Raw genomic sequence first — 13505 nt, forward strand, 5'->3', positions numbered from 1 at the left:
TTATCAGCACTGCTTTCACCCAGATGAAGCACAATAATAAGATGGCTTGATACTGGGGATCGAACAGTGTTACCAAATTTAGACTGGAAATACACGGAAGATCTGTCAGCTTCTGAAAGAAGAAAAAGGAAAGTTAAAGGTTCAGGTGGAGGCCCTTCATCAGAACCTTCTGAAGAGTCTCCACCCAAAACATTAACCTGTCTCTTCTTGTTTCAGATGCTGACAGACCTGCTGTTTATTTCAAGCAGTTTCCAGTTTTATTTCAGATTTGCAGCACTCCCAGGTTTTCTTTTTATCTATAACAACAATAAGTTGCATTTATATAACGCCTTTAACGTAGAAAAACACCCCAAGGCACTTTACAGAGGCGTAATCAGGCAAAAAAATGTCTGCCAAGCCAAAGGAGATATTAGAAGGGATGACCAAAAGCTTGGTCAAAGAGGTGGGTTTTAAAGGAGAGTCTTAAAGGAGGGGAGGGAGATGGGAGAGGTGAAGACATATAGGGAGGGAATTCCAGAGCGTGAGGCCTAGACGGCTGAAGGCACAGCCGGCAATGGTGTGGCGGAGGCAAGGGGGGGTAACACACAGAAACTGGTAATCATTTATAAAATAAATTCTCAAATCACTGTCAGTCAATAGATTGAACAGGCTGGGGCTCTTTTCTCTGTAAGAGGAGACCTGATAGTGGTCTTTAAAATTATGACGGCGTTCTATAGGATAGATGTGGAGAAACTGTTTCCACTTGTGGGTAAGTCCAGAACAAGGAAGCATAAATATAACATAGTCACCAACAGATCAAATAAAGAATTTAGGAGGAATTTCTTTATACAGAAAGTGATGAGAATGTGGAATTTACTGCCACATGGAGCGGTTGAAGCAGAAAGGATTCACGTATTTATGGAGAGGCTTAATGCATACATGAGGGAGAAGGGAATCGAGGGATACAGGGGCAGGGTGGGAAGAGGTAATTAGAGTGGGAGGAGGCTTGAGTGGAGTATAAACACTGGCATCGAATGTTGGGGCGAATGGCCTGTTTCTGTGCTGTAATTCTATGCTCTTCAAATCATGCAAGGGTAAATCACTGTCTCCCAGGACATGCTTGCTGGCAAGGGACGAAAATGAAACATCACTAACTTTCTATATGGTTACTCCTAGTGACTCAGTCATTTTTTGCCTGAAAAAAATGTCATTATCCATTGTGCGAGTGAAGTAATGTGAATACAATAGCAAGTTTGCTTTTTGCACAATTAAACTCCAATCGACAGATAATTGAATTAAGAAACGCAGAGTGCATATGACATGAAAAACACACTCTGCACTGCATTCATACACCAGTAACATACTCAGGGTTAATAAACTGATTAAGCTTCGCTTCCAAGATTTACCACATCATCCAAATCTCTTGCTGTGTTACCTCCTTGTAATATAAGTGACCCTACAAATATTAAACAACATCAGTTTCGAGAGGGTGTAGTGCGTTGGCACTTCAACATGTTCTAGATTGAGAGGATGGCACAGAAGGAACTGGGAAGAGCCCAGGCCTCTCCCGTAGGGAGGAAAAACGGGAAAAAAAGTCAGGGAGCAAGGAGTCCCAGTGTGTTCTCATGTACTTGATTTCAGCCAACTCAATAGGAGCACTACCAGATGACTAGGCTGAGGGGAGACCAGACAAAAATGAGGGGAGAAAAGTATATTCAAAATGGAGTGGGAGGAAATAGGTTAAAAACAAATAAATACATAATGATATCATTAAAAAAATCTACGCTTAGTGAAACTGCTTACAGTGAAATTCCCCAAGGAATATAACGCAAAGTGTAGTATTTTTTAAATACATTTTTCAATAACCTCAATTCCAATGCAAAAATATTCGAAGTATATGTAGGTGGAATATCATCGGCTTCTGACCTTGTTAGTTTCATTTCACCTCAGTTACATTCATCAAACATCAGCAGTAGGTTTTGGAATGAAATGTAATTATTACTAAGCTATTTTACAATTACATGCCATCATTGGAATAATATTTATTACACATCCTTCCACTGATATTTTCAGTCCCTGTTTCACAAAAGTGATTAGGAGCTAAAGTAATATTAAGAACTTGTAAGGCTCCCCCGGTGTCTCAGAGAATTTATCCAGGGAGTAGCTGATCTCAGCTGCATTGATGGTGGGGACACTAACCCTGGGTTAGGAAGGGGAAATTCAGCCAAGGTTCCTATTCCTGATCCCTGTCCAGTGAGCACGTGCTGAAAGGTTTGCATGTTTGGATGTCGGGTGACAACAGTATTGGGCTTGGCTGTGATGCCTGCCTACAGCTGAATAGCCCGCAAACACTCACTGCCTGGGTTCACACATGAGGAATGGCCACTCGGGCAGGTGGGGGTGTCTCAGTCTACGAACAATTCCATTTGATCTGTAGTAAGAGATTTAGTCAGTTTTAAATAAGGAATAATATACATTTGGAATGGTTATAAGGTAGTAATTGCATCAGGGGTTCAGGTAACATCATAAACTCAGAACCACAATGTGAATTCTTAGATGATGAAACCTATCTCAGTAACCTCCTCCAGCCCTACAACCCTCTGAAATCTCTGCGCTCCTCCAATTTTAGCCTCTTAAGCAGCTCCGATTTCCTTCGCTCCACCATTGGCGGCCGTGCCTTCAGCTGCCTAGGCTCCAAGCTCTGGAATTCCCTCCCTAAACCTCTTCATCTCTTTCTCCTCCTTTAAGTCGCTCCTTAAAACCTCCCTCTTTGACCAAGCTTTTGGTCACCTGTCTAATATCACTATATGTGATACGGTGTCAAATTTTGTCTGATAACGCTCCTGTGAAGCACCTTGGGGTGTTTTACTACGCCAAAGGCGCTACATAAATGCATGTTGTTGTTGATGTTACAGCCTTAAAGCATGGAATGAGAAACAGCTATACGGCCCATCAAACCCTCTCCTTCCACAGACCATTTACTACCTACTCTATCAAAGATCCCGTCATTTAATCTCCTGAAGGAAAGCTGTGTAAAATTTGCTCCTCATTCCCTAAGGTAAATGAATGAAACTCCAGATTCCATCTATCTGTCCTGTCACATCGGTTATTCGATCCTGACCTGTTGCATTCCACAGATGACTTTGCCAAACTCAAAGCAGCACAGAAACCATCAAATTTATCCCTAGACCCTTTAGTTCCATTCCTAACCAGATATTTATCCAGCTATTTTTTGAAGGAATTAATTTCAGCAGCATAAAATCATTTTACTGGGATCCTATTCCAGATATCCCTTATTTTGTGCAGAAAATACAAATCTTGCTATTCCTAGTTTTGCTTGAAGCTTGATCATTCTTGACTTGTGCCCTCTACTTCTCAGCTCAGAGTCTAAGTCATAAGCCTATATACAACTACATAGTGTATGCTTTTATAAACCTGGATCATGTTCTTTCTCATGTCCTTTCTTCAATGAAAAGTAATGCAGCATGCAAATCTCTCTTCACAACTGGAGGCCCAAGTCCTGGAATCATCCTTGTTGCTTTTCTCTAAAGCCTCTCCAACACATTCACGTCCTTTTGAAGGCAGTATGCCCTAAACTGCACACAATGTTCCAAATGTAGCCTCACTGATGATCTACACAAGGCTGGAATAACTTGTTCTGTTTTACAGTTAAATGCCCTTGAGGTGCAGCATCAGCCTTGTTGATAACAGGTTCACATGTCCCAGATACATCCAGTAAAATGGTCAATGATAGCACCCAAATCTATTTCTCTTTCCACATTTGCTTCATTATGTACATAATTCCTGCTAGAATATACTTCACATTTATCCACATGAAAATATATCTGCTATTCCTTGTCATCAGTTCAGGTTCCTTTGAATGCTATCAATTGTCCTTATATTTGTTACGTGGCATCATCAGCACCAAGTACTCTCCTCTATATTGACTGTGTTTCCAGCATTATTCTGTTAGTCACCAACTCCAAGTCACAGCTCTTTTCATTTGTCACCTTCTGCTTACTGTTGCTAAGCTGGTTTTCAATCCAATTAGATAATTTATTTCCCAAATGAAAACAGAAAATAGTGGAAGTACACAGCAAGTGAGGCAGCATATGTAGAGAGAGGAAGGTAGGGATAACGTTTTGGGTTCTGACAAAGGGCCATAGACCTGAAACGTTAATATTATGTTCACTGATCAATGAACATGTCTGCCACCTGGATACGGAAAGAAACTGTAAAGTAGATTGGAGTTTTCTTTTGTTACTATATGTCAGCACTCTTCAGTGTGATCTGAATAACATCAGAAAGTAAAAGATTGGAAAAGACTGCATTCCATCTAGCCAATCTCAAAAAATTATACCCCTCAATTATCCACTCTGTCAAAGATCTGTCCAATTCTCCCTTAAATTATTCCACATTGTTATTCCCTCAGCAATCTCATCCACGTGTTCCCCATGTATCAAGTAGTTACATGTAAAATGCCTATGTAACTTCCCTCTTGCAAGTTTGAGCTGGCATCACCTGGTTCTAGAGTTTGTGCCAATCTCCAACATAACAGCTAGGTTCAATTTATCTGTTCCGTTAAGGATTTTGAATACCTGAATAATATCTCTCCTGAGCCTTCTATTCTCCAGAGTAAACAATCCCAGGCTCTTAAACCTCTGCTCATCATCAAGTGTCTTAAGCTTGCTATAAATGTGAACACCCTTTTCTGGACTGTCTGCAATACCCGAATATCCTTGCCATAGTACAGCGACGAGAACTGTAAACACTACTCCGGGTGGGACCGTACCAATGTCTTGCACAGAGTTATCATCACTTCCTGGGTTTTGTGCCCTACCCCTGTCTATACATCCCACAATCTAGTTAGCTTTTCTTACCACTGCCAGACGCTGCGCTGTTGGTTTCAGTATCCACCAATATCCCTAAATCCGTCACGTGTTATATCTTATAGCCATTTAGTTTATGTTGCCACTGTTTATTTCCCTTCCATAGTCTCATTACCTTGTGTTTGCCCACACTGAATGCCATCAGCTCACCTCCGCAACCTAACCAGAGAGACAAGCACGAGACAAGCTGAATAGAAGTAGTGATTAGGATACACCAAGTTTGGGTTTCAAAAGCCATTATATTGTCAGAGAAAGGGAAGACTGAGAGAGGTAAGGAGTTCCATGGTTTTGAAATCCTAGGATAGAATGAGTTAGAATTGGAGACTAATTGTCTTTATAGACAACCACTGATTGGGATTTGTAATTCATTCACTATTTATACTAGATTAATTAGCAAGACCCTTCTCGAAACACAGTTGATGTAGCAGCTGTTGCACTAAGTACCTGAAACCGGAGGATGATGGTCCATATTAGGCCCAGAGTGAGGCGATGGTTCCCATCAACAATGTCATGCGAGCCCATGTTTTCCAGATGGACTTTCTGCTCCTTCAAGAATTGCAGGGCCTTATCCACATTCTCCAAACAGTGAATCCGCATCCGGCCTTTGGTGGGTTTGGGCTGGAAATAGAAGCAGAGATCTTACATGTTCAATATCACGAGGTCACTACATGAGTCTAATCCCTAAGGTATGGCAATCCAGTCACTTGCAGGACATGCAAGTTCATCAATGAAAAATGATTCAGTAAAACACCAAGTATTGATCAGACAGCCTCATAGCTTAACTGCGACACATTAGAGATCTGTCCAGTACTGGATGCCTCCCCCAAATCCTGCTTGGTGTTTGTTCACTCGTCCCTCCCCACTCCATTTTGTGATGCACCTTGGGGATATTTTGTTACATTAAAGCTGCTTTTCAAATGCGTGATATTGTTGTGGATTGCCAGGAAAGTACTGCAGGATTGTTGCACATTTGTACAGCTTCCTATCCGTGGGCATTAACACCTTCGGCGGGGGGGGGGGGGGGGGAGGGTGAATTATTAAATTAGTAAAACATTAATAACTGAGTACACAAAAGAGTATGATTTTAAAACTCAATATTTGTCATTAATTCCCACCTAGTTTCACATAAAAATAAATGTGACTTGGATATTATTCCCTGGATTCATCATTACATCATTTTTTCAAAAAAACGATCCATAAAAATAATTCTTCCTGTGCAGTCTGTGGAAGTTAAAATGTTTCATTAGGGATTAAGATATCTAATGATTAAATAGGAAGACTAATTGATATAATACACTCCCCGGTGCTGCTGACATTACATAAATGACCTGCTGCATTCCTGTCCCTAGCAAACACTTGTCATCGAGCAGAGAACACAATCATTCATCTTTATTTACACAAAGAAAGTTCATTTAACATGAGAAGGTTCAGAGCGCTAACGTGTGACTGATCCAGTCTGTAAACTGTAATTAATATGAGGTACACGTTCACTCACACAGGTCCTTTAAAGAGGTATAAATCTGTGTGCCTAATGAATGACTCACTCCATACCCCTGCTGTCATCAACCCACACCGACCTCATATCAGATCTGTTCTACACAGGGGTTCCAAGGAGCCTCATCACATTTAAGGGCTAATTCTGTTATGTTGTGCTCCCAGTGGGAAGACCTGCTTGTAGGGAACGTGCGTTCGAGATTCGGGTTACAGTGTTGTAGTCCTAGCTCTCATCCTTCAAGCACAGCTTTCCTGCAGGGAGCGTGGAATTAACCCTTTAATACCTAATAAAATTTGTGTATTGATAGTTTGCTGGCAGCACTGCCACCAAGTACACTGCCAATATAGGGGAGGTGAACTCTACATCTCTGAAGCCATCTGACAGTTGTCTTCAAACTTTTTTTTATGTGGGGTGCCCCCTGCAGATACTGACACACTCCTTGGGACTCGCTTAAAATACTTCCGGAAATCCCCCCGCAAATGCTCTTAACTTCTAAAAAAAAAATCAGGGTTGGCTGCTCAAAGGAAAACAGCGCTATCACCGCAGAAAGTGTTTTTTTTATTAGTGCACTGCAACAGAAATAACGTGTCAGTACTGTCAACAAATACAGAATTCTCCAGACACTGCGTTCATAAAGCCAATCTGCCCAACTCTAGACAGGCAGAAATCTGATGACCTTTCAGACCCCGGGATCTCCCCCAGGCTCAACCATGGTCTAAAATCTGAAATCACATGTGTCTGGGATCCAACTGTAGCTGGGTCCGAAGCCTGGTGGTCACAGGCAGTGCAAAACATGGACTCCCTTCTATTAGGCCTGATGAGCCCAACAGGGAGCAGCATCACGCTGGTAAGGAAAAACCTGGAATGCACCACTTAAATGGAAGGCTGCAACCTCTGAGCACTGCTCTCCCAGTACCGTCTACATCAATATAAAAACCCGTGAGAGGGAGTAGATGACTAAAAAAGACCAGGGAAATAGCTAGAGAGCGAAGACAGGCAGCAAGCAGAACAGGAACGCACGGCAGGATTTGTAAAGTGTGCAAACAAAGCAGTGTTTCGATGTATCCAATAGCAGTAGCGTAGAATATCTATGCTAAGGTGAAGAGAGAGGTGAACCCCATGCATTTAAGGGCACATTCCATGCTCCCAGGGAGTCCATCACAGGAGATAGTGAGTGCAGCCCGTGATTTTCTACTCCTTGAAATGAATGGTTAGATGAACACAGGCTACTTATCACACGATGCACTACCTGAGGACGGCTCCCCAATGAAAGCACCAAATTGGCCCTCTAAAATCTTCACTTAGTACTGAACCTCCCACGCCGTGGAAAAATAAAAAAACTGCAGTTGACATAGACCAGTTGGGCCGAATAGCTTGTTTCTGTGCTGTAAATTCTATACAATAATGGCGTTGAAACCGTGCTCTGCGATAATAAACACTATTATTATCGTGTTTATTTTAACTAAGATGTCAACCCATTTAAATTAACAGGTTAATATCCTTGTTAAATAGCAGAGAAAGGAAATTTCATACTAGTGCGCTTGCATGTCTGTTACTTTGATACAATAACAGCGGTAACTTGGATCCCCTGCCAATGGTTTACACGGCAAGAGGTGCTAGAAGAACAAATAGTGCAGCAGGCTAGGCCAAATTTTTTACTTGGTTTAGGTAAAGAGATCAAAAAGAGATATTCAACTTGGCAGCAGCTGCAGGTTTGACACATCAAACTGCAGCTTGGGAGGGTATCAGTTCATGAACTTCTCCCAGCTCTCAATTTAGGTTGGTGAAATTGATGTTGGTGTTGATGGGATGGAGAAGGGGTTCGAGCCAGGGGTAACCAGGAAATTCAAGTCTTACTGTATTGTTGATGGAGGAGACTTGCTGGAATCTAGGCATGCAGCATAGAGCATGTGCTACTGATCCTCTGTCGATAATGCTCATCGTTGTGTTTAATTGCAATTGAGCATGCTTACATGAAAAACGACCAGTTACCCTGTTTAATCTCCAGAACCACGTATCCCCAGTCCCGTGGCATGGCACTGCTGCCAAGAAAAACACCAGCAAAAGCATAATGTAATCCAGCTTAATTGAGCGAACATTCTGAATCACTTGGGGTGGTCTTAAAAAGGCTTTTTATTGAGGGGTTAGATGATTGGGGTCCAGTTCCGCTGAGGAGCATGTTTACGAAAATAAGGCCCCTTTTTATCTGATATTTTTAACAGACCTCTGAAATAAACAATCCATAAAAACTGATATCAGGAACAAAATAACCCGCTGTTAAGCAGCACAGAAGAAATATAGATTTCTACTCAGTCCGTAGCTTCCAGCTGATTTGGTATTTTCTCCCCGCTGCTCTTTTACTGTCTCCATGGTACTAGTCATTCCCCAGCCATGAGGGTGAGCTTGCAATTTTATCCATAAGCTCTGCCAATGCTGGTCTGGAACCAGACTCTGAGGAGGCGGGGGGCCGGCCTGGAGTTACTCACCCACTGATTTTCACTTATACCTGATGAGGAAACACTTATATACCTTCCTGCATCCACCCCCCTACCACAAACAGTATGACTGGTGTCGGGAGTATATTGTGTGTGGGGAATCAGACATATCACTCTGTTGTTTGCCATGTCAGTTCTTAACATACTAAACTAACTTAGCAGTCTCACATATCTCTTGTTTAAATTTTCTTTTGGGAGGAGGGAGAACCAAAACCTGCACTAGTGACTATACTTGAGTGCATAATCTAGGCTGATACTCCAGTGCCCGTATTGAGGGAGCACTGCATTGTCAGAGGTGCCATCTTTCAGATGAAACCATAAACCCAGGCTCTGTCGACATGTGAAGATGGATGTTAAAGGTCCCATGGCACTATTCAAAGAGAAGCATGGAATTCTCCATGTGTCCTGGCAAATACTCATCCATCAACCAACATCACCTGCCAACCGCTTGCCACTTTAATTCCCCGTCCCACTCCCACTCTGACCTCTCTGTCCTCGGCCTCTTACATTGTTCCAATGAAGCTCAACATAAGCTTGAGGAAAAGCACCTCATCTTTCATTTAGGCACTTTACAACCTTCCGCACTCAACACTGAATTCAATAATTTCAGATCATAACCACTGCTCCCATTTTTTCAGACAGCAAGTGCTGGTAATGGTTCTGCTGCTGCTATTTACAGCTACTCCTGATCAATCTTTTTGTTTCTTAACCTAGCCCATTATCACCTTCCTTGCCTTGCACCATCATCCCTTTTGTCATTTAATCACTCGTGCCCTCTGATCTTCCCTTTTCTTCTTCCCTCCCCCTTTCCCTGGCTCTGTACCCTCTCAAAAACTTTAATTCTTTTAACATCTTCCAGTTCGGACGAAAGGTCTTCGACCTGAAACGTTAACTCTGTTTCTTTCCCCACAGATGCTGCCTGACTTGCTGAGCTTCTCCAGTATGTTCTGTTTTTATATCACAAAAAACAGATTAACCAGTCATTAATTTTAACTGCTGTTTGTGGGACTTTGTAATGCACAAGTGGACAGCCATGTTTGCCTACATAACAACAGCGACTACACTTCAAAAGTAATTCATTGGTCATAAAGCACTTTGGGATAGCCTAAGGATATAAATAAATGCAAGTTTCTTTCCCTCCAGTAAAAAACAAAGCAATATTATTAAGAGGCAGCAAGTTACACAGCAAGTGAAAGGACCCTATTAATTGAGAACTATTCAATAGAACCAATGAGCTTGTAGTTTTTACTCATCCTGTAAGTAAGTGCCTGGCCAGCTGCCCACAACACGATCAAAATTAGTAGGTCATTCTTGGGAGAATCGCAGGCAGACCCATATCTCATCTCACTGTGCTGCAACGTGTTATAGTATTCTTGACTGCCCCTCAAACAAGACATTGGTTTGGGTTTGGGGTTGTGTTAACGGTAAATTGGTGAGTAACACTGGCCTAAAGCTATCTCGTCATATTGTTCCAACGATAGTCATAACGCTGCGAAGAGTTTTATACTGACCAGCTGTTCGCCAGACAGCACCTCTAGCAACCGGATCAGCATCCGTCCATCCCTCAGGTCCGTGTACAGGTCTGTGATTCGACAGGTCACTCTCGCTAAGTGCGAGTTCACCCATTTTGTGAATGTTTTCTTCTGCACTGCTTCACGCTCATCTGAAACAAAAAGGAGCATGTCGTCAAACTCTTAAACAGAAAAAGAACAGTGAATGACAAGAAAGGGAAGGAAATTAAACCCCATGTAAGGAACCACCTCATTTACAGAGAAAATGTTGGAAAAGGGCAGCAGGTCCATCAGCATCTGAAAGAGAAACTTGACTGGTGATGGCTCTCATCTGAAACATTAACCCATCTTTTCTGGCAAATGCTGGCATTTTCTGTTTTTATTCCAGATTTCTGGTACTCAGTTTATCTTTTTCTCTTGCCTCTATTCTCAGAGTATTAAACTGAACAGAGGAAAAGAAGCATGCAAAATGCAACAAAGGCCAGCAGAGATGTTAACAGAACATAATGTTATACACACGATGAACCTCAGAGACCTCAATCGTCTAAGATCTATGAGCAGTCAGTCAGTGTTAGAACAGAAAAATATTACAAAAGCCCGAACCAGAACTCAAACTCAGGGCCTTCTGACCTGCTGCTACACAGGGCAGTGCCATTAAGCAGTATGCCAGATAGTTGATTACTGGGAAATGCTCTACTTGAATTGAAACCATGGCTGGAAGAGAATTTCCACAATGCAGACAAAATCAGATTTTTGTGCCACTGAATGACTGATTAAATTAGCTGCTGTGTAATCTAAACAAGAACAACAGCAAGCAAATGAACAAAACATTGATTAGATTAGGAGGTGTTGCTTTCTCCAAATGCAAAGTGAGTAATTGCAGAACTTTTTATGCTTGGACCAGGAGTTCTTTACAATTAGAGTAAAGGCAGTTGGTCTATAGGAACTCTGCACAATGGGAATGAATGGAAAGGGATTTGGTCCATAGGGAGTGAATGAGCAACGGTTGATTCATTGGGATTCTACACACTTATCTTTGCAGCCTCGACTGCTTTTCTACTGCTTTGCTCCTGCAGACTGGGAAACAAATTCACCTCAGTAGGTGATGCCCTTTTTCTATGGAGGCAAGTATACCTACATTTATATTAGAGAGCTGCCTTCAACGTCATGGCTGTAATATAAATGGAGTATCAACGGCTTTCAGAGAGTCGATCAGTCATCTGCACAATTGCAAAAGTAACACCTCAGCACATCTGCTTTTCAACACAGAGAGCTCTCTCCACATTTCAACTTGTAATGTTTCTCTGATGTTGTTGAGATGTTTCAAGCACGTGACAACACGTTACTGAATCTGAGCGGCTGTTTATTATCTATGTATACAATTGTGTCAAAAGTTAAAATACCATCTGCTGATGCAAATACTTCGAGCCTGATTCTAAGCAGCATCACCAGACTCTGGTTCGAACCCAGAGAAATAAACTTTGGTAAATTTAGAAAATTCCTCCTCTCGCTAACATATACACCATGAGCACTTCCCCAGCCTCTAAACACTGCTGCTCTGTAACCAGCTGCTAGACAGTGTGCAATATTAGCTTCCAAGGGCGACTATTCTTTTTATTCCCCCCACAATATTCTCCTTTATTAAAGGCACTGGTGTACTAACCAACATCAAATTATCTGGTCATTATCACATTGCAGTTTGTGGGATCTTGCTGTGTGCAAATTAGCTGCAGTGTTTTCTACATTACAACAGTGACTACACTTCAAAAGTACTTAATTGGCTTTAAAGCACGTTGGGACACCCTGAGGTCGTGAAAGGCGCGATGTAAATGTATGTTCTTTCTTTTCTTTCTTTACTAGGGGACAATTCCATTTGTGCTGGGCTCAAGCGGTCCACTATCTAGATAGAGATTGTCCAGATTATTTAACTCTGTGGAGGGGATATTATGGCCTAGCCCGACCCTATCCTCACCTAAAATCCAAACACTTTTTTAGCAGGCACCACTGGCTAGTGCTGATTTTCCTCATTTTGACTGTGGCATTGAGACCAAATGAATCACCTCAACTGCTGTCCCAATTTAGATCAAATAACTCAGCACAGACTGTGCATCAAACCTGAGACCTTCCAGCTCTGTATGCCTTTGTCCCACAATGCACATACTGTCTGAACCATCAGAAAGGTAAGGAATTTGTATAATGCCTTTAACGACCTCTGGATGTTCCAGCGCACTTTATAGCCAATGAATTACTTTTGAAGTGTAGTCACTGTTGTAATGTAGGAAACGTGGCAGCCAATTTGCAGACAGCAAGATCCCACAAATAGCGATGAAATACTCAGGGCCTCGTCTCATCCAAAAGACGGCACCTCCGACAGTGCAGCACTCCCTCAGTGCTGCGCTGAAGTGTCAGCCTGGATTATGTGCTCAAATCTCTGGAGTGGAGATTGAACCCACAACCTTCTGACTCAGGCAAAAGTGCTACCCACTGAGGCAAGGCTGACAGCTCAGAGGAATGAAGAGAGGCAATTATCCTGATGTTTTCTCTGCGCTGTCCCGAGTTTCCAGGAGGGCAAGATGGCCTGGACAGAAAACTTCTAACCAGTATCACCCCATTCAGCAAGAGAAGTAGTTTCCAGGATGGACCAACCTCAGCCCCAAAATTGAGATGATGTACTACAAGGTACTGACATAACCACAAACTCTGTAACCAGGAGAGACAGACTCAAGCTCACAAGAGGGATGGTTTAAATTTAACTGCTTTACACAGAGAATGCAAAGAGGCTCCAATGTGATTTAATCAAGTTGGGTGAGTGGGCAAGAACATGGCAGATGCAGTATAACATGGATAAATGTGAGGTTATCCACTTTGGTTGTAAAAACAGAAAGACAGATTATTATCTGAATGGTGATAGATCGGGAAAAGGGGAGGTGCAACAAGACCTGGGTGTCCTTGTACACCAGTCGCTGAAAGCGAGCATTCAGGTGCAGCAAGCAGTTAGGAAGGCGAATGGTATGTTGGCGTTCATTGCAAGAGGATTTCAGTACAGGAACAGGGATGTCTTACTGCAGTTATACAGGGCCTTGGTGAAACCACATCTGGAGTAGTGTGCGCAGTTTTGGTCTCCTTATCTGAGGAA

The 13505-nt window shown here is 42.3% G+C and overlaps 1 protein-coding gene across 4 annotated transcripts in view; it reads right to left on the reverse strand.

Annotated features, from left to right (window-relative positions):
• The window catches only part of LOC137306415 (spectrin beta chain, non-erythrocytic 1-like), a 235570-nt gene that overhangs the window by 60781 nt on the left and 161284 nt on the right, over positions 1-13505 (reverse strand). For all 4 annotated transcript variants that reach the window (XM_067975592.1, XM_067975595.1, XM_067975593.1 and 1 more), the window contains 2 exons: positions 10370-10521; positions 5313-5486 (listed from right to left, as the gene is read on the reverse strand). In XM_067975592.1, the coding sequence (XP_067831693.1) occupies positions 5313-5486; positions 10370-10521 (326 nt within the window). The remainder of the gene's footprint in view (positions 1-5312; positions 5487-10369; positions 10522-13505) is intronic.

Source organism: Heptranchias perlo, chromosome 43 (genome assembly GCF_035084215.1).
Source record: "Heptranchias perlo isolate sHepPer1 chromosome 43, sHepPer1.hap1, whole genome shotgun sequence".
NCBI lineage: Eukaryota > Metazoa > Chordata > Chondrichthyes > Hexanchiformes > Hexanchidae > Heptranchias > Heptranchias perlo.